The 26,623-nt window shown below is 42.2% G+C and overlaps 1 protein-coding gene across 7 annotated transcripts in view; it reads right to left on the minus strand.

The window, feature by feature from the left end:
* fnip2 (folliculin interacting protein 2) overlaps positions 1 to 26,623 on the minus strand; it is a 74,098-nt gene that overhangs the window by 27,681 nt on the left and 19,794 nt on the right. For 4 of the 7 annotated variants that reach the window (XM_033018347.1, XM_033018331.1, XM_033018377.1 and 1 more), the window contains exons 2-7: positions 15,904 to 16,030; positions 7,030 to 7,152; positions 6,094 to 6,194; positions 3,404 to 3,475; positions 1,349 to 1,449; positions 1,168 to 1,257 (exon numbers count right to left, since the gene is read on the minus strand). In XM_033018347.1, coding sequence (XP_032874238.1) covers positions 1,168 to 1,257; positions 1,349 to 1,449; positions 3,404 to 3,475; positions 6,094 to 6,194; positions 7,030 to 7,152; positions 15,904 to 16,030 — 614 coding nt within the window. Of the gene's footprint in view, positions 1 to 1,072; positions 1,258 to 1,348; positions 1,450 to 3,403; positions 3,476 to 6,093; positions 6,195 to 7,029; positions 7,153 to 10,160; positions 11,529 to 15,903; positions 16,031 to 26,623 lie in introns of those variants that run through there. The other 3 variants (XM_033018357.1, XM_033018339.1, XM_033018386.1) reach the window with 3 other exon arrangements.

Raw genomic sequence — 26,623 nt, forward strand, 5'->3', positions numbered from 1 at the left:
GTTTAATCTTGGTTTCATCAGACCAGAGTATCTTGTTTCTCATGCCTTTGGGCAAACTCCAAGCGGGCTGTCATGTGCCTTTTACTGAGGAGTGGCTTCCGTCTGGCCACTCTGCCATAAAGGCCCGATTGGTGGAGTGCTGCAGATATAGTTGTCCTTCTGGAAGGTTCTCCCATCTCCACACAGGAACTCTGGAGCTCTGTCAGAGTGACCATTGGGTACTTGGTCACCTCCCTGACCAATGCCCTTCTCCCCCGATTGATCAGTTTGGCCGGGCGGCCAGCTCTATGAAGAGTCCTGGTGGTTCCAAAGTTCTTCCATTTAAGAATGACGGAGGCCACTGTGCTCTTCGGGACCTGCAATGCTGCAGAGATTGTTTTATATCCTTCCCCAGATCTCTGTCTTGACATAACCCTGTCTCGAAGGTCTACTGACAATTCCTTCGTATTCATGGCTTGGTTTTTGCTCTGACATGCACTATGAACTGTGGGACCTTATATAGACAAGCGTGTGCCTTTCCAAATACTGTCCAATCAATTTAATTTACCACGGGTGGACTCCAGTCAAGTTGTAGAAACATCAAGGACAATCAATTGAAACAGGATGAACCTGAGCTCCACACCTGTTTTCACTTCTTCATTCTGGGGTATTGTGCGTAGATTGATGATTAAAAAAAAAGAATTTAATCCATTTTAAAATAAGGCTGTAACATAACAAAATGCGGAAAAAGTGAAGGGGTCCGAATAATTTCTGAATGCACTGTATACACAAACAAAATACAAACTGGTATTCTTCAAATTAGTTAAGCACACAACCAAACATTGCACAATTAAAGATGAGACAAAACAGTGGTGGAAAACATTGTCATTTGGAAGCAAAAACTGAAAACAGCATCCGTGTATCAATCAATCCACTGCTGTTGAATGCATAGGCAGAATTCATTAACAAGAAATTATCTATTTCTTCAACTATGCAAATCGCATTTACAAAAGCACCTTTTTTGGTGATGAATTTTGCATTAAAATTTGGGGACATACACTTCTGAATCAGGTTTATTAAATGCATTTATAACCTTTCTGCCTTTGTATTCTGCTATGCATCTCAACACGACGAGATAATCAGCATGCTCATTGTGTGTGCCACACTCTGCTCAGCATTCCACAGAACCTGCAAAGAAAGAAGCGCTTCGGATGAGACGGAGGGCCCCCTGATCTGCGGGACACAGTAACAGTTTGCTGCCACAAACCACCAAACGACCTGTCGATATAAAACAAAGGGTAAAGCAAGAATGACCACACAAGTAAAAATAGAAGTTATAAATTATTAAAACATTGAAGACCATCCTTACCCAGATTATTGCAAGCATGGAAATTGCTGCCACCATTCTGACCAGGACAAGGATTTCCAGCAGTGCTTTCCTGGTTGATACATTCAAAGCTGTCATGTAGCCTGGAAAACATTGGTCCAACGCATGAAAGCATACAAACCCTATATTTATCAACTAGATAAATTATTTTTAAAAAAGCTAATAGGATATACATCTGGATATACCTGCAAACTGCAACATTAGAAGTGCTAGCTGTGATCAACAGTTGTACTCTATTTATAAATACCCTCTTTAAAATGTATGAAAATATCTAAGAAGGTTGTTGTTACGAGATACTTGAATAATATCAACATATTATTTTATCCAATTGAAAGGAAGCATTTTAACATTGGCATAACACCAGATTTGTTTCACTCCTTGCCCAGGGCTAAGGAAATCTGATTAAATACTCTATTTTTAAAAAAATCACATTGTCTCAAAGAAGCTTGGTTGCAAGGATGTAACTTGATCCAAAAAAATCTTTACCTAAAACAATCCTCGTCCTTATGTCAGTTAAGCTAACCCATTGAAGACATCGAACACTGATGTATCATGGTTGAGTCAAACACAAGGGAGAGACACAGAATCATACACATTGTTTTACAGACACAGGAAGCCATACATCCCATTGTCTCACTGAGTTGTTCAACTTTCAGGCTAATAACTTCCTTAAGGGCCTGTCCCACGAGCATGCGACCTGCATGCGACAAGCGCGACCAAACTGGAAGCGGGGGCCGCGCGGAGGTCGAGTGAGTGACGTGACGTTCGAGCGAAGTCCACGCGTGACGTACGGCGTCAAGACGCTGCGTATGCCCGTCGAGGCAGTGCGTACAGCGTCGAGATGGCTGCGGGCCAGCAGGCCGTTGCCGTGCGGAATTTTTTAACACGGTCAGTTTTCGGAGCCTCGCGCGATGTTGGGACCAGCTCCGCACAACTCCATACGGTTCCGGCGATCGAAGTGGGACCGGCCCCACGAGGCCGTACGGCTCAAGCGACCATGTTAGGTCGCGCTTGCTGCATAGAGTCGCATGCTCGTGGGACAGGACCTTAATAGCTCAACGCGAAACATTAAATGTGTTTCTCTCTCCATAGACATCATCCCACTGCTGAATTTTTCTACCATTTTCTGTTCATATGTCACAGATTTCCAGTTTCCGCACTATTATGCCAACACGTGATATTCACCTTTGACTATTGCATCATTCAGCGGAAATGCAGCAAGACTTTCTATGCTTAAAAAACACTTGGATAGAAAGATAGTAAATATTGGATCTTACGCTCATTGAATCATACAGCATGGAAACAGGACCTTCCGCCCAACTTGCCCCATCTACATTAGTGCGACCTGCCCGATTTTGGCCCATATCATTCTAAACCTGCCCTATACATGCACCTTTCTAATTGTTTCTTAAACGTTGCAATAGTCCCTGCTTAAACTACCACATCTGGCAGCTCGTTCCATACACCCACCACTCTTTATGTGAAAAATGTTACCCCTCAAGTTCTGATTAGATATCTCCCTTCCCCGCCCCCCCTTTAACCTTCAACCTATATCTTCTGACTTTTGATTCCCCTACTCCGGGCAAGAGACTGTGCGTCTACCCGATCTATTCCTCTCATGCTGCTCAACAAATTCAATGACCTTAGTATAATGTAATACATAATACTTGACTTACAAAAATGTTTCACAAAAGGGCAACTAAATATAACAGAGGACTGTGGAATAGGAACAAACAACAAGCCAGTAAATTACATTGCCACGGAAATCAATAATTAATTGCAATTGCCTTGTAGTGATACCAACAATGAATATCCTCAGGAATAAGAGTTAGAATTGCAGTTCTTAGTTTTCACTACACTAGTTTTTGCACCTATATCTATCATCTAACATTTTATCATATATAAATCTATAGCCAGTATCTGAAGAGATGTTTTATATATTTAATCATACATTTTCATACCAGAGATATAAAAACATTTTCAATCAAGTATGAATTATATATTTCACTGCAAGTAGTTACATTAGTGGAATCTTACATGTTTGAACTTCCTCCAGCAGAGCCCATCCTAGCAGAGAAAACCTTACTGATCATCAGCTGAGGGGGAGATCTGAATAGAAAAATGCAAAAATACTTCAATAATAAGTATAATACATCAAAGGCAATATTACCATTCTGCTGAAATTCAGATTAGGAAACACATCAGTGGTGGTTTGCAGCTATGATTCTTACACATCATTAATTTGTGAGGGCGAAGGGTAGATCGGAGGTGTCAGTGTTGCATTTGAATAAAGGGGAATATGGGGCCATGAGGGAGGAGCTGGCCAAAGTTGACTGGAAAGATACTCTAGCAGGGATGACAGTGGAACAAAAATGGCAGGTATTTCTAGGAATAATACAGAAGGTGCAGGATCAGTTAATTCCTAGGAGGAAGAAAGATTCCAAGTGGAGAAAGGGACGACCATGGCTGACAAGGGATGTCAGGGACAGTATAAAAATTAAAGTGAAGAAGTACAATGTAGCAAAGATGAGCAGGAAGCAAGAGGATTGGGTAATGTTTAAAGAACACCAGAAGATAACCAAAAAGACAATATGGGAAGAAAAGATGAGATATGAAGGTAAGCTGGCCAAGAATATAAAGCAGGATAGTAAAAGCTTCTTTAGGTATGTGAAGAGGAAAAAATTAGTTAAGACCAAAGTTGGACCCTTGAAGACTGAAAAAGGTGAATTTATTATGGGGAACAAGGAAGTGGCAGATGAGTTGAACAGGTAATTTGGATCTGTCTTCACTAAGGAGGACACAAACAATCATCCTGATATAGTAGTGGCCAGAGGATTAGGCAGGAAATGGTGTTGGATAGACTGATGGGACTGAAGGCTGATAAATCCCCAGGGCCTGATGGTCTGCATCCCAGGGTACTTAAGGAAGTGGCTCTAGAAATCATGGATGCATTGGTGATAATTTTCCAATGTTCTATAGACTCAGGATCAGTTCCTGTGGATTGGAGGGTAGCTAATGTTATCCCACATTTTAAGAAAGGCGGGAGAGAGAAAACTGGGAATTATAGACCAGTTAGCCTGACATCGGTGGTGGGGAAGATGCTGGAGTCAATTATAAAAGAAGAGATAGCCGAACATTTGGATAGCAGTAAAAGGATCGGTCCGAGTCAGCATGGAATTACGAAGGGGAAATCATGCTTGATTAATCTTCTGGAATTTTTTGAAGATGTAACTAGGAAAATGGACAAGGGAGAGCCAGTGGATGTAGTATACCTGGACTTTCAGAAAGCATTTGATAAGGTTCCACATAAGAGATTCGTGGGCAAAATTAGGGCACATGGTATTGGGGGTTGAGTGCTGACATGGATAGAGAAGTGGTTGGCAGACAGGAAACAAAGAGTAGGGATTAACGGGTCCCTTTCAGAATGGCAGGCAGTGACTAGTGGGGTACCGCAAGGCTCGGTGCTGGGACCGCAGCTATTTACAATAATCATCAATGATTTGGATGAAGGGATACAAAGTAACATGAACAAATTTGCAGATGACACCAAGGTGGGTGACAGTGTGAACTGTGAGGAGGATGCTATGAGAATGTAGGGTGACTTGGACGGGTTGGGGGAGTGGGCAGATGCGTGGCAGATAAATGTGAGGTTATCCACTTTGGTAGTAAAAACAGGAAGGCAGATTACTATCTAAATGGCGTCAAGTTGGGAAAAGGGGAAGTACAACGGGATCTGAGGGTCCTTGTACATCAGTCTATGAAAGTAAGCATGCAGGTACAGCAGGCAGTGAAGAAAGCGAATGGCATGTTGGCCTTTATAATAAGAGGAATCGAATATAGGAGCAAAGAGGTCCTTCTGCAGTTGTACAGAGCCCTAGTGAGACCACGCCTGGAGTATTGTACGCAGTTTTGGTCCCCTAATTTGAGGAAGTACATACTTGCTATTGAGGGAGTGCAGCGTAGGTTTACAAGGTTAATTCCCGGGATGGCGGGACTGTCATATGCTGAGAGAATGGAGCAGCTGGGCTTGTACACTCTGGCGTTTAGAAGGGTGAGAGGGCATCTCATTGAAACGCTAGAGGCAGGAAACGTGTTCCTGATGTTGGGGGAGTCCAGAACCAGGGGGCCACAGTTTAAGAATAAGGAGTAAGCCATTTAGAACAGAGACGAGGAAACACTTTTTCTCACAGAGAGTGGTGAGTCTGTGGAATTCTCTGCCTCAGAAGGCAGTGGAGGCAGGTTCTCTGGGTGCTTTCAAGAGAGAGCTAGATAGGGCTCTTAAAAATAGCGGAGTCAGGGGACATGGGGAGAAGGAACGGGGTACTGATTGGGGATGATCAGCCATGATCACATTGGATGGTGGTGCTGGCTCGAAGGACCGAATGGCCTACTCCTGCACCTATTGTATTCAACTCAATTATCTACAATATATTGCTAATTTATCAGAAATGTCACACTGTTGTGACAAATGATCCTACCTTCTCCATTATCTTACATTATAGAGCAAGCTCTAGTTTATTAGTGCAATTTCTATGGAATAATTTCCCATGGACTCCACCGAAAGCAACTGAGCAAAATCATAGTGTAGCAAAATATTTTTTTTAATATTTGCAAGGACATGGAAGACTTCAATGCAATTGTTATTTCAATACGTCAAACTAAATTAATTTCAGCACATATAAATGTAAATGCATGGAACATAAGGTGACCTCTGATACATTGCTTACCGTATGTGATGTATTTTCAGTGTAGAGCCTTTGTAACTCATTGCAACAGAGCCAAACATCATTTCTCCAAGCATATTGACATCAGATGCAGGTCGCGAATACTGCAAACAAGAGCTCATGTGGATAATAGTCATACAGGTCAACAAATAGAGAAAAATCCCCCCTTTCTTTTTAAAACAACTATAATCCAGGAGTAAAGAACCTATCTTTGGTGTTCAAGTGAAGTCATGTTTGAAACATTATTGCAATCCAAAGTAAAATGCCAGTTTCTCACAAAGGCAGCCGTATTGTATGAGGATTAATTAAGGCTCGAGTCTTCCTGTTTTTAACCGTTAATCAAGGACACCTCAAAAGATGAACTTTAAAGAAAAACAAAAATAGAATTATAATATTTTATTCGAAACAAAGTTTAATTTCTGGAATTTTCATTTGGGGTCTTTTAATGTGAAGATCTCATGCACTGGCTACATAATGCAAATAAACATTTAATCATTCACTTTTTTTTTGATAATGACTATAACCAAGTGAGGTTTTTTGGTCAATGAGTAGCAAAATGGGAACTGAAATAAATTGGCTTATTGAGACAAATATTTAGGTGCGGAATTTTAGTAAACCAATCACCAAAGTAAAGGAGTGTTGGCACGCAAGACCCCAAGCAGACTGGGATATGGAGACAAAACACCGTATTACTTGTAGTTAAAACGTGAATGAACTATTGTAGATCACAGCAATTCATAAAGTCGCAAATCTTGCTTAAAGTTCCACTCACATGAATATTAAAACTCTAAATTAAAATACTCAATGTACGTCACTCCAGCAGATGTGCTTATTTGGTACAAAAACACTTTTCATCAAATATACCAGCATCACTAGGATTTCATGTTAAAATTTAGTCTGTCTACCATAATAGACTTGATTTGCACTTTGTCAACTTACCTGATACCTAGGCATGTGCTCCTTTGTGTTTGAGGCATTGGATGATGAATGCTGGGTGCAGTTGCCACTGCTGTTTGTAGGGCAACATTTTTGTTGCAATTTGGATGGATCATCGGAAGTTTTCTAGGAAACGAAGGTCAATTTCAGGATTTTTTTTGCGCGGCTTATGTACAATCTTTAACTTGATAACCTAGTATATTCATTGTGACTCCACCTTTGACATACTTCTTAATTTACGGTGCACAGAATTAGATACAATATTAGATCTAACCAGTGTGTTATCATTGGTTTAATACCCAAATTCATTACTTTTATACTCCACATCTGCAGTTTTAAAGTAAGTTTACATATACTTCAATTTTATTCTGACATCGCAATGGTGCTTTTATTGTCACGTGTGCAAATAGTGAAATTATTTTCTAACAAAATCCAGTAAAGTATTGCAATACGCAAGCACACCCCCGATTAACAAAGTGTAGATTTGAAACCTAAGACTGTGATCCTGCAACCTCGAAATTTGTACTATTTTCATTGCCATTTTCATTCTTCCATTAAAAATGTATTTTGAGTCCACTCGTTTCTTCAATCCTTCTTGCTCCGCTTAAGACTGTTTTTATTTTCCTCATTGTGTACTGGATTCTCAAATTGCATCAGCTGCAGAATTCATTATAGCCTTTATACCCATTGAAGGTCAACTAACGTAGGTTTGGCTGGAAGGTTAGATCACGTGGAATCCATGGCGAGCCAGACAATTGGATTCAAAATTGGCTGAGAGGAAGGGGTCAAGGAATACTTGTGGAGGGTTGTTTTTCTGATTGGAGGCCTATGACCACTGGAGCACCCGTGGTGTCAGTGCTGAGTCAGTTGCTGTCTGTTATACGCATTGACAATTTGGATGACAATGTAATTGTTAGTAAATTTGCAGATGACACAAAGATAGGTGGTGCAGTGGACACTGAGGAAGGTTATCCAAATTTACAACAAGATATATATCAGTTTAGTAGGTAAGCCAAGGAATGGCAAATGGAATTTAACTCTGAAAGGTGAGAGATATTGCTTTTTTGTACGTAAAATCAAGACTCAACTTACGCAGTAAATGATAGAGCCTGGAGAGTTATAGAACAAAGAGATCTGAAAGTACCTGTGCAGAAAGGATACGGGTTTACACTGAAGATAGACACAAAATGCTGGAGTAACACATTTTGTCTGACTGAAGGTGGTTCTCGACCCGAAACGTCACCCATTCCTTCTACCCAGAAATGCTGCCTGGTCCGCTGAGTTACTCCAGCATTTTGTGTCATCTTGGGAGTATATGTGAATGGTTCCCTGAATGTGGACAGGGTAGTGAAGAGGTTTGACATATTTGCCTTCCTTCGGAAGGGACGGAGAGTAAAAAAGGTTGGTACATCAGCTGTATAAGGCACTGCAGAGGCAAAACCTGGAATGGTGTGCGCAGTTCTGGTCACCCAGTTATAGGATGGATGTCATTAAGTTAGAAAGAGTGCAAAAACGATTAACCAGGATGTTACCTAGATGTGAGGGCTCGAGGTATAGGGAGAGGCTGGATAGACTGTGACTTTTCTCTTTGCCGTGTAGGAGACTGAATGGTGAAGTCATTGAAGTGCACAAAATCATGGATAAAATGAATGCTCAGCCTTTTCTTCCAGGATAGAGGATTCTAAAGAAGGCAATGTGAGTGAGGAGTGATGCAAGGATATCAGCGGCAATTTTTCCCCCCAGAGGGTAATCAGTATCTAGAATGAGATATGCCAGAAGAAAGAGGTGGATACAATTAATACTTTTATATGGTATATATGGATAGGAATGGTTTGTAGGAATATGGAGCAAATGGGACTAGACCCATTTACCCATTTGGTCAGCATAAACAAGGTGGACGCAAGGGGCCTGTTTCCACATTGTACCTCTCTATGAGTCCAATGACAAAAAACTGAATGAATAATGAAGGGTTTCAGCCCGAAACGTTGCCTATTTCCTTCGCTCCATAGATGCTGCTGCACCCGCTGAGTTTCTCCAGCACTTTTGTCTATCGTAAATGTATAATTAGGGGAACAGACACGGAGATCTCTTGCAACAAAAGTAATATAGTCTGAATGAGGGACAGGGTTCAATTTGGAGGTTTTAGAATAAAAATCAAAGCGTGGCAGGAAGAGGCATAACTATCAGTGAAACTGTGCAGCAGATATTGGAACCAGAGGAACTAACAACTGCACCAAGTCAAAGTTCAAGCCTCTATCTGAATACATGCAATATTTAATAGGGGTGAAGGATGGCCTGGACTGGGAACACAACATTCCAGGTTATTAGATGTTCCACAAGAATAAGCAAAAATGAAACTAGAGGGCCACAGAAGTGTTGTTTACTAAGGAAGAAATCACTGGTGAGTTCGTAGTGATATACATGCAATGAATTAGACTGTGGAAATTAAGAAATACAAGAGGATGGCAGCATTGATGTATGTGGTCTGTCGACACCCAAACTGTTGTCATGGTAGGACAAAGCAAAGATGGAGAAATATTGAAGGCTTGCAAGAAGGAAAGTGCAGTTATCATGAGAGATTTTAATGAGCTTATCAATTTGACTAATCAAACCAGCGCAGTATCAAGAAAGAGGGATTTGTGGAGTGCACCAGGAATCATTGCTCAGAGAATTATGCTACAGAAGCTATCCAGAAACTGGCTATTTTAGATTTGGTCATGTCATAGATAAGGGTCCTCTTGTGACTAGTGATCACAACATTCTGGAATTAGATACTCACAAGATCAGGCAGGAGAACAATTAGGCCATTCGGACCATCGAGTCTACTCCACCAATCGATAATGGCTGATCTATTTATGCCCCCCCAACTCGATTTTCATGCCTTCACCCCATAAAATTTGATGTCCATTCCAATGAAGAACCTATCAATCTCCTCATTAAACAGACCAAATTACTTGGCTTCCACAACTTCCTGTGGCAATGAATTGCACAGAATTAGCTCTCTCTTTCTCTCTCTCTCTCTCAACTTTTCCATTGTCATTTTCGAGTGCTCCAACATCCACTCCTGCCTCTCTTTTACTCTTTACATATCTGAAGAAACTTTTGGTGTCCTCTTATATTATTGACTAGCTTACCTTCATATTTCACCTTTTTTCCTCGTATTGCTTTTTCAGTTGCCTTCTGTTGGTTTTTAAACGCTTCCCAATCCTCTAGCTTCCCACCAATCTTTGCCATATTTTATGCCTTCTTGTTATGCTATCTTTGACTTCTTTTGTCAGCCATGGTCACTCCTTCTCACCTTAGTATGTTTCTTCCTCTTGGAGATGAAAAGTTTTTTCATCTTCTGAATTGCTCCCAGAAACTCCTGTCATTGATGTTCCATTCCCGCTAGGGTTCCCGTCTAATGAGCTATAGCCAGCTCCTTCCTCATGCCTCTGTTGTTATCTTTGTTCAACAGTAATATTAATGCATCTGTTTTCGGCTTTTCCCTCTCAAACTGCAGGTTGAATTCTATCACGTATGATCAATGCCATGGGGTTCCTTCACCTTAAGCTCCCTAATCAAATCTGGTTCATTACACAACAACAAATCCAGAACTGCTTTCCCCCCACTGTGGACTCGACCACAAGCTGCTCTAAAAAGCAATCTCATTGGCATTCTACAAATTTCTTCTCTTGGGACCCAGTACCGATCTGATTCTCCCAGTCTATCAGCATCTTGAAATTCCCCATGACCACACTAACATTGCCTTTCTTACATGCCTTTTTGATCACCTGACATAATTTGTATCCTACCTCCTGGCTACTATTTGAAGGCTTAATAATTACTTCCATCAGGATCTTTTTACCCTCGCAGTTTTTCCAAACTCTACCCCCAAGGATTCTACATATTCTGTTCATATGTAGTTTCTTGTTAAGGATCAGATTTCATTCCTCACCAACAGAGCCACCCCACCACCTCTGCCCACATGCCTGTCTTTTCAATAGGACGTGTGTGCTTGGATGTTCAGTTCCCAGCTCTGATCCAGAGAGGAGAACTAACGCCTTGGTTCCTCAAAACCAGTGCCCTCAACTCAAATAAGGGAAAGTACAAAGGTATGAAGGAAGAAATGACTGGTAAAAATAAATTAACAGTTAATAAATGAATAGAGGCATTAATAAATGAATAGCAATTATTTTAGCAACAACTTCAATGTGCTCATGGGAAATTTAACCCAATCAGAAAGAGAGACTCAATGATAAAGATGAATAGTCCATGATTAACAAAAGGAAATCAAGGACCAAAAACTAGAGCAAAGTGCCAAAAACTATTGGTAGACCAGAGGAATGGGAAATTTTCTGAAACCAGCTGTTGAGGGCGAAGAACCTCAAAGGAGGAAGAGAATGGAATGAGTAAACTGGCAAGTAATAATCAAACTGCAAGAGTTTCCATTATTGTACAAGGTATACAACATCTAATATACATATAAAGCTAAAATATATCCACAGTTTGCAGATGATATAAAAGTGGGTGGTATTGTGTGAAGATAGTTGTCAAAAATTGCAGCAGGATCTTGGTCATTTGGCCAGGTGGGCTGAGGAATGGTTGATGGAATCAACATTGAATACAGAGAAATGTGAGGCATTGTATTATGGAAAGTCTAACATGGGCAGGACCTGCACTGTAAATTGTAGGCCTCTGGGAAGTATTGTTGAGCAAAGGGATCTAGGAGTGCAGGTACATTGTTCCTCGAAGGTGGCGTCACAGGTAGATGGGGTGGTAAAAAGGGCTTTTGGCACATTCAGTATTGAGTATAGAAGTTGGGAGGTCATGTTGCAGTTATATGACTTTGGTGAGGCCACATTTAGAGTATTGTGTTCAGTTCTGGGCACCATGTTATTAGAAACATGCTGTTAAGTTGGAAAGGATGCAGAGGAGATTTACCAGAATGTTGCCAGGACTTGAGGGTCTGAGCAAAAGGGAGAGGTTGAGCAGGCTGGGACTCCATTTCCTTGAACACAGGAGGATAAGGGGTGTAAGGGCTGATCTTATAGAGGTGTATAAAATCATGAGAGGAATAGATAGGTGGACACACGAAGTTTCTTGTCCAGAGTGGGGGGGAAATAGAGAACCAGAGGGCTTAGATTTAAGGTGAAAGGGGAAAGATTTCATAGGAATCTGAGGGGCAACTTTTTCACGCAAAGGATGGTGAGTTTATGGAACAAGCTGGCGGAGGAGGCAGTTGAGGGAGGGACTATCGCAATTAGAAAGCACATGGATAAGACAGGTTTATATAGGCTAAACTCAGGCAAGAGGGACTAGTATAAATGGGACATGTTGGTTGGTGTGGGCTGAACGGCCTGTTTCCACACGGTATGACTATGACACTGTGGAAGAGGCAGCCATGATTACAAGTTATGTGGGCAGTCATTTAAAACAAAGATACACAGGAATTTCTCCGTACAGAATCTCAAATTCTCTATCTCAGAGGGGTGTAGTGTGGAAGCAAGGTCAATCGACGTATTTAAAGATTTAATGACGCAGATACATTTTAGAAAAATTAGGGTGATCACTAGAATATGGCGATTACAAAAGAAACAAAAGGGCTTAAAACTAAAACAGATGTAAAGAGTGGATATGAAAGGAAATTAGTTATCAGCACTATAGCAATTCAGACGTCTTTTGACATATCAGTGGTAAAGAGGTGGTACATGAAGCAATGGGGCATATCAAAGGCAGAATTGGAACTTGCACATGGATGCTGAAGTCAGTGTTAATATACTAAATGACTATATATCTATCTTGAAGGATAATTGCGAATTCAAAGTAATAGTGAAGGAGGTGGAGACAGTTGAGATGCTACATATGCTCAAAATTAATAGCAAAAAGACATTGGGAAAGTTGACTGAAATTAAAAATATGAGGATGCAACCTATTCAGTCCTGACAACTTAACAATTAAGAGAAATGCAAGGGTAATATCCAAAGATTATGGTTATGTGGTTGATTCCAAAGGACATTTACTAGAGATGATGTTATTCCATTGTTCATCAAAGGGAGTCAAGATAATTCCAGCCACAATGAGCTAGTCAGGTTAACCTGCGATGGAAAGCTTCTGAAAGCATTGATTCAGGGCAGGATTAAGTTATTTGGATGAAAATAGATTAATTAAGACAAAACAGTCACGTTTTGTTAAAAGGAAATTATGTTCAATCAATTGAGAGAAATTTCAGTTGGTATGGGTAGACTGAATGAGAATATTGTAGTTGACGTGGCATTCATGGTCTTCCAGAAAGCTTTTGATAAGATGTTACAAAAGTTGAAGCACACAGCATAAAAGGAGCATTGAGAGCAAAGAAACATGGTTGACTGAGTAACAGGCTACAAAGTGTCATGGCAATTGGTTTTCAGATTGGAGGAAGCTTTCCACAGGGATTGAAATAGCCCCAAGAACTATATATAACACTTAAAATATATTTAATGATTTGGCTTAAACTACTTTTAATAGAGAATGTTGTAGGTTTTTATGAGATCCTCCAACTCTCTTCACTCTAGCGAACTGATGCTGTCTTTCTCCGTGCCAGTCCTGTCATTTCAGGAATCAGTGTAGCAACTATTCACAATCAATAGGAAAATACATTTCCGATTACGGGGTCACGTAAACTTTGCCTGATTGGTCTGGAGAATGAGGAAACTTTCAGAGTTTTGTTTTCCACAAATTGGCATTGTTTTCTTCTTTGGCTCGGGTGATTTCATAGCACCCGACTACATCAAACAGCGTCAAGTCATCAGCTATCAGAAAGTTACCAGGATCCATCACCTTAAATAGAATGACTGAGAATCTAAAGTAGTATTATCTTGCGAGAAAGAACAATCATAGATTCATGTCTAGCAGTGGAAAGTTTGAGCAAGGTTTGGTGGGCATTTAGAAGATATTTTGTCATGTTTCGACAGAATGGGACAAGTTGTCTACCTCAATATTTACAATATATAATAATGGGTTTGGTGAAGGAATGAAGAATTGAGTATTGTATCCATGTTTGAAGAAGTAGACAAGTAGAGATGAAAGTAGACAAGTAGAGATGAAAGGGGAAGTTAGGAAAGGGAGACACACAGATTAGTCAGTGGAGGTGTAGGTCAATCTTTGGTAGCATTAACTTATTTCAATACGTTGGGAATGGGAGACTTACTGAGCCACTTTAGAGTGTAATTTAGTCAACTGCATTAGTGGGTCTGAAGTCATACATGGGTGGTGATAACAGAATTCATTCCCTAAAGTACATTAGAAAGGGTTTTTGCAATTATCCAGCAGTTATCATTGCTGTGACTTTTGGTTCTTTTTCCAGATTATTATTCAAATTTAAATTCCACAGCTGCCATGTAGGATTTCAACTCGTGTCGGGCAAGGACAACTGCCACCAATCCTTATTTTAACATTCTATTTTTAACGACAGGCTACTCAGTTTACTAAGCCTTGGGAACCCTGTAGCAGAGAGCGACAAGAATAGAAGAATCCAAGCAGCAAGTGCCTTTTTGGAACGGTTTTGAGATCAAGCAAAGCTTTCATCCAGATTTACCATTCCTCATCTCTAACATTTCTCATTTGCTTCATTCGTCTGTTACTACAGTCGTCTGTCTTTTTTTATTTTTGTCTTGTTAAATGTATGTCTTGAGTTAGTTTTTATTATTTTTTTTAGCTGTGTGTATGTGGGGGGTGGTGGGGGGGGCTGTGGGAGAAACCGTTTTAAATCTCTTCCCTGTGCAGAGACCCGACTATTCCCTGTCGGGTCTCGGGTGTCGTTGGGCTTAACATCGTGGAGCCGATGGCGACCTCCGGCCCGGACTAACCTGAGGGCTCCAGTTGCAGAGCCTGCGGAACTGACATCGCGGAGCTGGCCAACTTCGGAGCGGGAAGAGCTGTGGTGGTGCGCGGCTGCGACCCGACTTTTGGAGTTCAGAGGCACCGGCCGCAGACCCGGTGGACGGGAACATCGGGAGCTCGCAGGTCCCTGGTGGGAGACCGCTTTTCCGAGCTCCGCAACGGCGACTTCTCCCGCTGGAATCGCGGGTTTAAGGACATGGAGCCGGGGCCTAACATCACCCGGCGTGGCTTAAACGGCCTCAGGACTTACCATCGCCCGCCGGGGGCTTTAACATCGGAGCCCCAGTTCGAACAAAGGGAAGAGATAAAGACTTTGCCTTCCATCACAGTGAGGAGATGTTGGAGACTCACTGTGATGGATGTTTATGTAAACTGTGTTAAGTGTGGGTCTTGGATTGTTTTGTAATCTAAAAAACTGTAGAAATGATATTTCGTTCAAACCTAGGTTTGAATGACAATAAATTGCATTCTATTCTATTCTATTCTATTTCAAAGAATCTGGACGCTTTCAGTTTCTGCCTATTGATCCTTGGGATCTATTCACTCCACCACCAGTGACTTTGCTAAAACTATCATCCGTCTCCCCCTCTCCCCTGTCCCCCCCACCTAAATCTTTCCACCTCTTTATTACTTTTGGGACACTGCTTAAAACCACGGTTTAACCAAACGTTTAATCATCTGCCCCAGTGGCTCTTTGACATCAGGCTTGATCATGGGAGCTAATGTTATGATAAGGGCATAAACTAAATTTACATTGCCATTTTTCCCCAATTATCATTTATAAACTGTAAATTGGGTTACATAATTCCAGTACATGACAGTAGACTGCTGATATATTTTTGAACTCACTATTTTCTTCAATAAAATTAGGCCAATTATACCATACTCTTATCACAAGCGTGGTGAGATATACTACAACCATCATATCTTTTGCAAAGAATATCTCCCATCCAAATGTCTTTATCTTTAAACAGTGCATTCATGTAGTCAAAATCTTTCCAAACCATTGTTAGTTACCTGCACTTTGGCACCTTCAACTTTGCGCACTGCTTTAGAATCAAAAAGAACATGTCTGCCTCTCCTTTCACAATCCTGGTAAACAATCAGTCGAATCTGGTCAAGTTGAAACTCTACAAGTCTCCAGCTGTAAAAGGAAGATATTATGAATTAGAGTAGTCTTTGATGCGTTTCTGCAATGTTAAACTGTTTGCTCAACAGAACAAATTAAATGTGGCAGAATGAATAAAAGCAAATGTATTGCAAGAAACTTACCCACAGGAAATAAATTGAACAAGTTCATATAATTATGAATACAAGTATACCTTTAAGGGATAGTACAAATTAGTTTTATGCTTGCCTGGGCTCACTTCCTAAGAGGTGAGAATGTCAAGGATTACTGAGAGCAGTAGTCAGAGACTTGCATGGAGAGTTAAGCGACTTCTTGTATTTTTCCTCAGGTAAGTTTCTCTACATGTAGACTTATTATGCCACATGCACACAAATCTTGTCAACCCTAACCAATCTACATTACACGTAATGTGTATGAAGGAACTGCAGATGCTGGTTTAAATCCAAGAAATACACAAAATGCTGGAGTAACTCAGCGGGACAGGCAGTGTCTCTGGAGAGAAGAAATGGGTGAAGTTTCAGGTCGAGACTCTTCTTCAGACTGACATGCAGTGGATGCAAACATATTTTTCAAGATGTACTGGATAAATCATCAATACAGACAACCTTGTACTCGGCTTGTACTCGCTAGAATTTAGAAGATTGAAGGGGGGGATCTTATTGAAACGTACAAAATTCTTAAGGGGTTGGACAGGCCAGATGCAGGAAGATTGTTCCCGATGTTGGGGAAGTCCAGAACAAGGGGTCACAGTTTAAGGATAAGGGGGAAATCTTTTAGGACCGAGATGAGGAAAACATTTTTCACACAGAGAGTGGTGAATCTCTGGAATTCTCTGCCACAGAAGGTAGTTGAGGCCAGTTCATTGGCTATATTTAAGAGGGAGTTAGATGTGGCCCTTGTGGTTAAAGGGATCAGGGGGTATGGAGAGAAGGCCCCTAAGGATACTGAGTTGGATGATCAGCCATGATCATATTGAATGGCGGTGCAGGCTCGAAGGGCCGAATGGCCTACTCCTGCACCTATTTTCTATGTTTCTATGTTTCTAACCTAGATTATGTAACTTTTTTTTTGTTCGATACCCGAGAAGCTATCAATACAAAACTATAGTAAATCACATTATCAATGGCTAATAAAATGAATTAATATTTATTCTACACTGGTCACAAGTGTGGAACACATAGTGTCAGCATATTGAAATTGTCTGGGAAAAAATGCCTAACATTTCTTTCAGCTACTTGATTTTCAATTTCATGGGACCTTTACGATATCTCTCTGGGATTGCTTTTAAAATTTAATCTTTTGTTGCAATTTTACCCAACATCTAAAACAACAGTAGTTATCAAAAATTCCCAAATATTTCACTGCAGAAATAACTTGCGACTAAATTGATTGGATTTTCCCTTCCAATGCTACCCCAATATCATGCAATTTGCGCTTACACACATTGTTGATGTGGTTTTAATGCAAAATTGGGGATTGCAGATCACTACACTGAAGAAGGTGACTGACTGAGTAGATACCAAGAGACCATTTCCACCAGCTGGAGACCAAAAATTGAGGGAAAATTTGTATATCTTAGCTGTCAATGTTCATTTGGATATATTCAGATTGATGCCGAGGAACTGCCTAAGATGTAGATTGAACAATGCAATTTAGGGCACTACTGGATAAAGTTTCAAAATCCTGATACAAAACTATATACAAATACAAATTACACATTATCATCTTGACTCTACTCCTGGTATACGCAGAGATTTTGTTTTGGGTTTGGAAGTACGTCAGTAATCTGCACAAGTATGGACTTCTCTGTATTAGAAATAGCCGTCATCTGCAGCTAAACATTGCTTTTTCCTGATGTGCTCAAACAATCTGCCACAGAGCTCGCCCAATACTGTTAATACATAACATACAAATATAATGGCTCAAATTATTAATCCTGACACATTCCCTTAAATAATACTCAATTTTTCTGCAATAATCAGATTAAATCTTCAAGTGCAGAATAAAAATGATCTGTTTGTATAGATGTTGATCTTTACATTACCCATTGAGAATTTCCTCATTCAACTCATTATTGCTGAGGCACTTACTACTGTACTGGTTTCAAGGCTCCCGACAAATTAAAAACAAAACTGCAGGTGTCAGAATTTTGGATTGAAATATTAACTATTTCTCTACCACAGAAGGTTACCTGATCTTCTCAGTAATTCAAATACTTTGTTTTTGTTAAAGCACATGTTCATTCTTCAAAGGACTGAAATGCCACAAGTCCCAATTAAGTTCCTCAGTAAATATGCCAACTGGCATGATCACAGTGAAGTGATGATATATTTACAGGATTTCCTTGTGAGCTTGGAAGACCCAGCCAATAAACACGCTACTATAACATAATAAATTCGAAACCAGTTTATAAGCACCAAACCAACGTTGTTGATAAACATAGAATATCTCAGTGGGTCTAGGCAGCATCTGGAGAAAATGGATAGATGATGTCTCGGGTTGGGACTCTTCTTCAGACTGATTATAGTGGAGGAGGTGGGAAGAACTGGAGAAGGGGAGGGGGGGGGGGGGCGAAAACGGTGGGAGAACGAGGAAGGAGGCATTTGTAGTTATCTAACATTGGAGAATTCTACCTTCATACCGCTGGGTTGTAAGCTATCCAAGCGAAATATGAGGTACCATTCCTCAAATTTGTGTGTGGCCTCACTCTGGCAATGGAGGAGGCCCAGCACAGAAAGATCAGCATGGGAATGGGAAGTGGAGTTAAAGTGGTTAGCAACCAGGAGATCCAGCAGCCCCTGGTGGACCGAGCGTAAGTGTACAGCAAAACGGTCACAGAGTTTACAGTTTGTGTTGCCAATGTACAGAAGCCCACATCGGGAATGCTGGATGCAGTAGATGAGGTTAGAGGAGGTGCATGTGAACCGCTGTCTCACCTGGAAGGTCTGTCAGGGTCCCTGGGCGGATTTGAGGGAGGAGGTACAAGTTATCTCCTGCAGTTGCAGGAGAAAGTGCTTGAAGAGGGGGTGGATTGTGTGGGAATGGATGAGTGAACCAACGAGCTGCAAAGGGAACGGTCTTCGCTGAAGGTAGATGTGAAGATGTGATAAGTGGTGGGATCAAGTTGGAGGTGATGGAAATGTTGGAGAATAATGAATTGCATGCGGAGGCTGGTAGCGTGAAAGACGAGGACCAAGGAAACCGTGTCATTGTTGTGTCTGGGGAGGGAGTGAGGGCCACGTTCACTAATGAAGGCCTCAGAAGAATTGAGAGTAGGTGATGGCATCTTTGAAAGATGCAGGGAGGGAGAAAGTGCAGTCAAGATAACTGCGAGAGTCAGAAGGTTTGTATTGACGTCAGTCTGTCCAGAGATACAGCCTGACCTGCTGAGTTACGAAAGTATTCTGTGTCCAATTGCACTTGCTGCCAGGACTTTAAAAAATAATCTAATTGCACTTCCCCTGCCTCCCCCAGCACTTCGTCCCCTCCTGTTCAGCCTCCCTGTTTTTAAAGTTAAAAAACCTCCTGGCAGGACTTAAGCGGCCTTTTCACGGGGCGAGTTGACGCAAGATGTCACCAGAGTGAAGAGGTCGTGGTCCAGCACGAGTCTCGCACGATATAACGGCAGTAGATAAAGAGTTCCCACGGTACTCGGCATTTCTGCTATTTGTGCGAGTGAACTTGTCCGTTTCCCGAGCTTTCCCGTTAAATCTTGAATGAACATCGTGAACTACACGTGACACAAATGATGTAACTTTTTTTTTCACACACTATATATATCCTCCCTTGGTTGAATTGGCTCATTTGGAGACATATTTTACTGTGTATGTGGGAGACACAGATGGACTGAGCACAGTACCTCGGTCTTACTGTGTGTGGGAGAGGGGGAGAAAGAGACGTACACTCACAGAGGCAGAGTCTCTCAGCCTGTGTAAGAGGGAGGGAGAGAGAGAGAGAGGCACACACAAGGTGGATGTGAAATCTCACCTGCCTGTTTCAGTGACAGACACCCGCCGTCAGTAAATGAAGACACCCCCATCTGTCTCCCCCTCCTCTCCCTCGACTCCCCCACCTTTCTCTCCCAACTCCAGTCCCGTCCCGACCCCCTGGGAAACTGAATAGAGCAACAGTCAACTGCTGCCTGTGCGCTGATATGACAATAAAGGCTACTTTACTTTACTGAGTTAAAGAGTTCCCACGGTAGACTGTAAAACTGGGACCCTGGTTCTGGACTCCCCCAACACCGGAACCCTTCTTCAGACAGCCTAATCGGAATTGAGTCTGAAGATGTGTCTCGTCCCGAAACATCAGCTTTTTTTCTCCAGAGATGCTGCTTGACTCGCTGAGTTAATATGCACAGAAGGACACAAAATGTTGGTGTAACTCAGCAGGTAAGTCAGATCTGGGAAGAAAAGCATAAAAAGCTGGAGTAAGTCAGCGGGTCAGGCATCATCTCTGGAGAAAAAGAATAGGTGACGATTCGAATCGGAGCCCTTCTTCAGACATCCTAATCGGAATTGAGTCTGAAGATGTGTCTCGTCCCGAAACATCAGCTTTTTTTCTCCAGAGATGCTGCTTGACTCGCTGAGTTACTCCAGCTTTTTGTGTCTGTCTTCGGTTTAAACCAGCATGTGCAGTTCACTCCTTACACGGGTCTCTGCACAACATTGATTGGTAGCGTTCCGGACCCCTGGACCCGAGGACTCCGACCTGTATCTCTCAAAGAAGTACATGTGAAAAATATCTCACGGACCATAAAAATGCGTAACCTTTCAGTAAAGTCCCTTTTAAAGTCCCTTTTAAAGATTATAGTTATTTTCTTGAATCTCATTAACATAACTCATGAATAAGTTGATGTCCATATGCGGATGTAAATCTTTATTTTTATTTATTTTTTAAATTCAATCCCACTGAAGATAATTTTTAATCACCTTCTGTCCCCTCTGTCCAGCTTCCGGGTTCACCGTTCGCAGGAGTTCCCACGGTACCCGCAAGAGTTATTACGGATATCGCACGGATATCGCACTGGCCACTACGTTCATATAATGTTGCAATACTCAACCACAAGTGTACAAGTCACTCTTGGAGAAATTCAAACTTTCTTGAATTTTCTCCCGAGTGACCAAGTTACACGATGACCTGCCGTTAGCGCCACGGTGGTCCACGAATGCCGTACTGTTATCGCACGAGGTTCCCACGATGTTGAACTCTGGTTAACTCTTGCGTCAAGTCGCCCCCGTGAAAAAGCCGCATTAGTGTTCTGGGATTGCAACATTGTTGCGGGGAGGGCCAGCAAGGATTTGGATCCCATTGTGACATCATAGCTGTAACTGCCAGAGTGCAGATGGAAGAATCTTTTCTCAAACTGGGATTTGGTAAAGTTAAAAATGTGAATAACTTGTAAAATATGACATCAATCTGAACAAAACTTGTTGAAAATACACCACAGGACAATTGTAAGGTGGTGCAAAAATTGTAGCGCCATCGTGTACCGTTTTGGCGTAGTTCCGGGATCTTCCGGGGTCTCCGGGTTTGTTTGTGATTCTCACGCAGAATCACAAACAAACAAGATGAGGGTTTTAGACCAAGTGGGACCCGTTGGGTCCCTGTCCCATGGGAGGGCTGGTCCCCCAATGCAACCGTTCCCCCAAAGCAATATTCCACCACTAACCCATAGCCTCATCGGGAGGTGTGGTCTCCCAATGCAATCTGTTCCTAACGCAAATTTCCACCACTTACCCGTTCCCCCAACGCAATATTTCACCACTCACCCATAGCTCCCAACTGCGCAGGAGCGGGTCATTTCCCCTTATTCCCCTCCCATTATCTATATCTATATCTGTATCTATATCATTACTAAAAGTCTCATCTTGACAATTCCTGTCTACGTTGTAAATAAATTTTAGAAAAATAGTTACCCTATATCGCCATGATTTTTTCGCCATCTTACTCACCGTCCTCCTCTCCTCCAACTGCCCGGAGATATTTTTCCAATCGGTGAAGTATTAAAAAAGTTATGAATGTTTAAAAAAATCGTGAGATCAGCAGATTGATCTTCTCATCTGTCAGTCACCATGATGAAGGTAACGCCCCTTCCAGGGGCCAGAAGAATAAAGCAACGGAGGCCGGACATGAGCCAGTCACTCCGGAAGACCGTGAGTAAGAGCTGAGTCCAGAATTGTTAGTCTACGCCATGAGTGAACTGAACTGTGAGTCTGCACTGTGCGTGAAGTGAATTGTTGGTCTGCCCTGTGCTGCTTGAACTCAATTGAATGGAAGGATTGCAGGGCTCGAAAATAACGGTTACCCAGGTGCCAATGGCCATCTAAAGTCCCGCCGGGCAACCTAAAAGCGGTGCCATTTTGCCCGACTTGGCAAGCACCCGGGACACCCGCCGTTCAACTCTGAGCGGGCCACCCTCTATCTCTCTCTCTCCGTCTCCACCCGCCATCCGTGTCCGGGCCACCAGGTCTCCACTCTCCGGCAGCCTTGCACATGCGCACTGCCACGGCCTGCACATGCGCACAACCACGGCCAGCACATTATCGGCCGCCCTGCACATACACTGCCATGGCAACTGGTCGGCGCCGGGCACTTTCTCCCTCCCTTTGCATTGTGGGAGATCTGGCCGCCATTGCTGTCCGGTCACCGCCTCGCTGCAACCACTGAAAACCAACGCAGAATCACTCCCTGGAGCTGGAGTAACTCTTACTTCTTGGTTTCCTGGTCCTCCAAAAATATTCCAAATGGAATTTAAACTGGAGGTGTTGGAGGGTCCATCAGCAAACTCCAAACCCTGTACTTTATCTGTTTATTTATTGTGTATATATATATATATTGTCTATGGTATATAGACACACTGAACTTTTATCTCCTGTTCTGTATTATGTTTACATATTCTGTTGTGCTGCAGCAAGCAAGAATTTCATTGTCCTATCTGGGACACATGACAATAAAACTCTTGACTTGGACTGAAGCAAATAAGGGTTCTTGGGAAATAAGAGCTACCTTAAATTTAGTTGCGTCTGGTTGGGTAACTATGGCAGGGTGAAGACTATTCCATGCTTTAATTGTGCGTGGGAACTCCATGGAGCAGCCATCATCTCTGGATAGAAGAAATTGGGTGATGTTTCGCGTAGAGACCCTTCTTTAGACTCCCTCTGGTTTTAATGTTTTTAGTTTAATTTAAAGATACAGTGTGGAAACAGGCCCTTCGGCCCACTGAGTCCACGCCGACCACCGATTACCCGTACACTAGTTCTATCCCACATTAGCGACGCAAGTCAAGAGTGTTTTATTCTCTCACGTCCCAGTTAGAACAATGTAATCCTTACTTACAGCAGCACAACAGAATATGTAAACAGAGTACTCTGTAAACAATGTTATTAACGAGAAAGCAAAACAGCGCGTGTGTGTGTGTGAGATACACACACAATTTTCCTCCTGGGATTAATAAAGTTCTATCGTATATTGTCGTGTGTGTGTAGGAAGGAACTGCAGATGCTGGTTTAAACTAAAGATAAGACACAAAAAGCTGGAGTAACTCAACAGGTCAGACAGAATCTTTGGACAAAAGGAAAATATTACGTTTTGGGTTGTGTCTGAAAAAGGTTCCTGCACACCTTCGGAATGTGGAAGGAAACAAGAGCACCCAGAGAAAACCCATGCGAGCAAAGGGAAAAGGAGCCAACTCCATACAGACAGCACCCATATTCAGGATCAATTCCGGGTCTCTGGCACTTTTATGCAGCAACTTTATGGCCAATGTACTGCCCCTTAGTCTTGAACTTAACTAAAACATACAGTAGCTGTAAAGGGGGACATAGCGTCACTTAGAGATTTAAGACTGAAAATGGATAGTTTATTTATTTTTTTTAGTAACCAAAGTTATCAACATATAATTTTGTGTGTGTTGGAAAACAAACTATAGTGGCACAGCTGGTAGACTTGCTGCCTCACACGCCAGAGATCTGTGTTCAATCCTGTCCTCGGGAACTGTCTGTGTTGAATTTGCACATTCTCCCTGCAAGCGTGTGGGTTTCCTCCCACATCCCAAAGACGCATCGGCTTTGTAGGTTAACTTGTCTCTGTAAAATTGCCCCTAATGTGTAGGGAGCGGGTGAGGAAAATGGGATAACAGAACTTGTGTGAACGGATGGTAGACAAAAAAGCTGGAGAAAATCAGCGGGTGAGGCAGCATCTATGGAGTGAAGGAATAGGCCATGATTTTGCTGCATGTCATTGTGGTATGTGTCATGTCTTGATTGGTGAATGTGACTTTATTTGAAGCAGAAATAATACGTGAATGCTTCATTGAGCATAATTCCGACTGGAAACTACGCACTTCGTCCGAGCAAATTATCGCATGCGTCATGCAAGCTGTCTTAAATGACCACCTAAACTGTCATTTGGCAACCTAAAAAGGTGCCTAGGTTGCCTGGCTGGCAACAGCGAAAAAAAGTTAAGTGAGAGCCCTGGTGTTGCAGAGACAAAGCGACAGCGCCGTAAGGAGAGAGAGATGAGGGCTCGACGACTACCAACCACCACCAGTCTCAATTGCCCACGTTGCACCAAGGTGTGTGGATCGCGGATCGGCCTCTACAAACATCTGCAGACCCACAAGTAGATGACCCTATGGAGAGGACAGTCATACTGGATTCGAGTAACTGCCAATGAGGTCAAGACATTGAGTACAGGAATGGCAATGTTTAGTTTAGAGATACAGTGTAGAAACAGGCCCTTCGGCTCACCAAGTCCATGCCGACCACAATCACCCTACACTAGTTCCATCTTTCACAGTAGGGACAACTTAGAGAATCCTATTAACCTACACACCTGCACATCTTTGAAATATGGGATGAACCAGTGCACTTGGAGAAAACCCATGTGGTCACAGGGAGAATGTACAAACTTCGCACAACTGCCCCCATAAATCGGGATCAAATGTGAGGCAGCAACTCTAAGGCTGTGCCACCCAAATGCCATGTTGCAGTTGTACAAAACATGGTTAACGGTGTAGAATTCTGGTTGCGCACTATTGGAAGGAAGAGTGCCGAAGGGATTCACCAGGATGTTTTATACCAGGCTAATCTTAGAAGGAAAAATTGGAGAGATCAGGTTTATTCAGATTCAATGGAGGAAACTGTGAGCTGACACTTGAGATTTATAAAATTAGGAGAGGCAGAGATAAGGCAAAATTTACAACAAACACACAAATTACCCTTTTGTAAAATCTTTACTGACTACAGTAGGCAGATTACCCACACAAAAAAAAAACAGCATTCATGACCACTTAGTTGTTATGTTGGAGCCCAAATGTTCATCTCATCCATATATAGAGCCATAGAGCCACACAGCATAGAAACAGGCCCTTCGGGCCAACTTGCCCACACCAACCAAATTGCCTTCTTCACTGGTCTACACCATATCTACACCAGTTCCACCTGCCTGCATTTGGCCCATATCCTTCTAAAGAACAATAGCCTTACATCAATAGACAAGGCATGTTTAATTAACATCAGCCAAACTGCTTCATCCGCTTCCATGCCTCTGTTGTCTCCAGTTCAAGCTATTCCATACTCTCATCCCACTTTTCATGAAACTGAGGTTATTAAAATTATTGCTACCCATGTCTGACTCTGCAGCTTGGGTCCCCCCCTTTCCTAAATGCTTCATGACCTAACCCACCCATTACCCAAATCTCTAGAATTCCCTCCAGCCCCAACACCCTGGCCTCATGATAAATAGCAAATATGATTGCTCCATCCTCAACTGCTCAGGTTTAAATTATGGAACGTCCTCTCTTCCTCCTTAAGAGTTAATTTAAAAATATATAATGTATTTACATTTTCACAAGGAGTAAAAATTCATCGATAAAGACACACCTTTTTTTCCCCAGTTCTAAGAAGCAAATATCAAATTCTGACTCGGGCACAAGTAAAGAGGAGCCGGAGTAAAGCCCCTGTCCCACTTTCCCGAGTTACTCACGAACTCTCCCGAGTTTTCCCCTTGATTCGAACTCGGAGAATTACGGTAATAGCCGGTCGTAGGTACTCGGGGCTATTTTAACTCGTGAACATTTTTCAACGTGCTGAAAAAGCGTCCTGACTTACCTGCTGCCCCGAGTTCCTACGGCTGGCATTACGAGCCGCTATGAAACATCCATGGACTCGCTAGGAACATTCCCAGAGTTCGAATCAAGGGGAAAACTCAGGTGTTCGTGAGTAACTCGGGAAAGCGGGACAGGGCCTTAAGCCACCAGCCCCCTCAAGTCTGCTCTGCTATTTAATAGGATCATGATCTATGCTGCCCTCACCGCCTCTTCTGTACCCATTCTCTATAATCCTCAATTTCCCTATCTTCATAGTTTTTTTAAAACAAATTTCTGGTCTCCATATCTTAAATGATCTTGTCTCCAGTACGTTTGGGAAGTCGTGTCCCAAAGATTCACTACCTGCAGACATGAGATCTCTACTAACCTCAGTTTTAATAAAATGAGCCCCTTACTTTGTATCTTTAGTCACCTTGTGTATGCCTTCCACCCCCCCTCCACCCCCACCCCATTTAAAACACCCCCACATCTACCCTATGAAGCCCCCTTGGGATCTT

The sequence above is a fragment of the Amblyraja radiata genome, chromosome 1 (assembly GCF_010909765.2).
Source record: "Amblyraja radiata isolate CabotCenter1 chromosome 1, sAmbRad1.1.pri, whole genome shotgun sequence".
NCBI classification, from domain to species: domain Eukaryota; kingdom Metazoa; phylum Chordata; class Chondrichthyes; order Rajiformes; family Rajidae; genus Amblyraja; species Amblyraja radiata.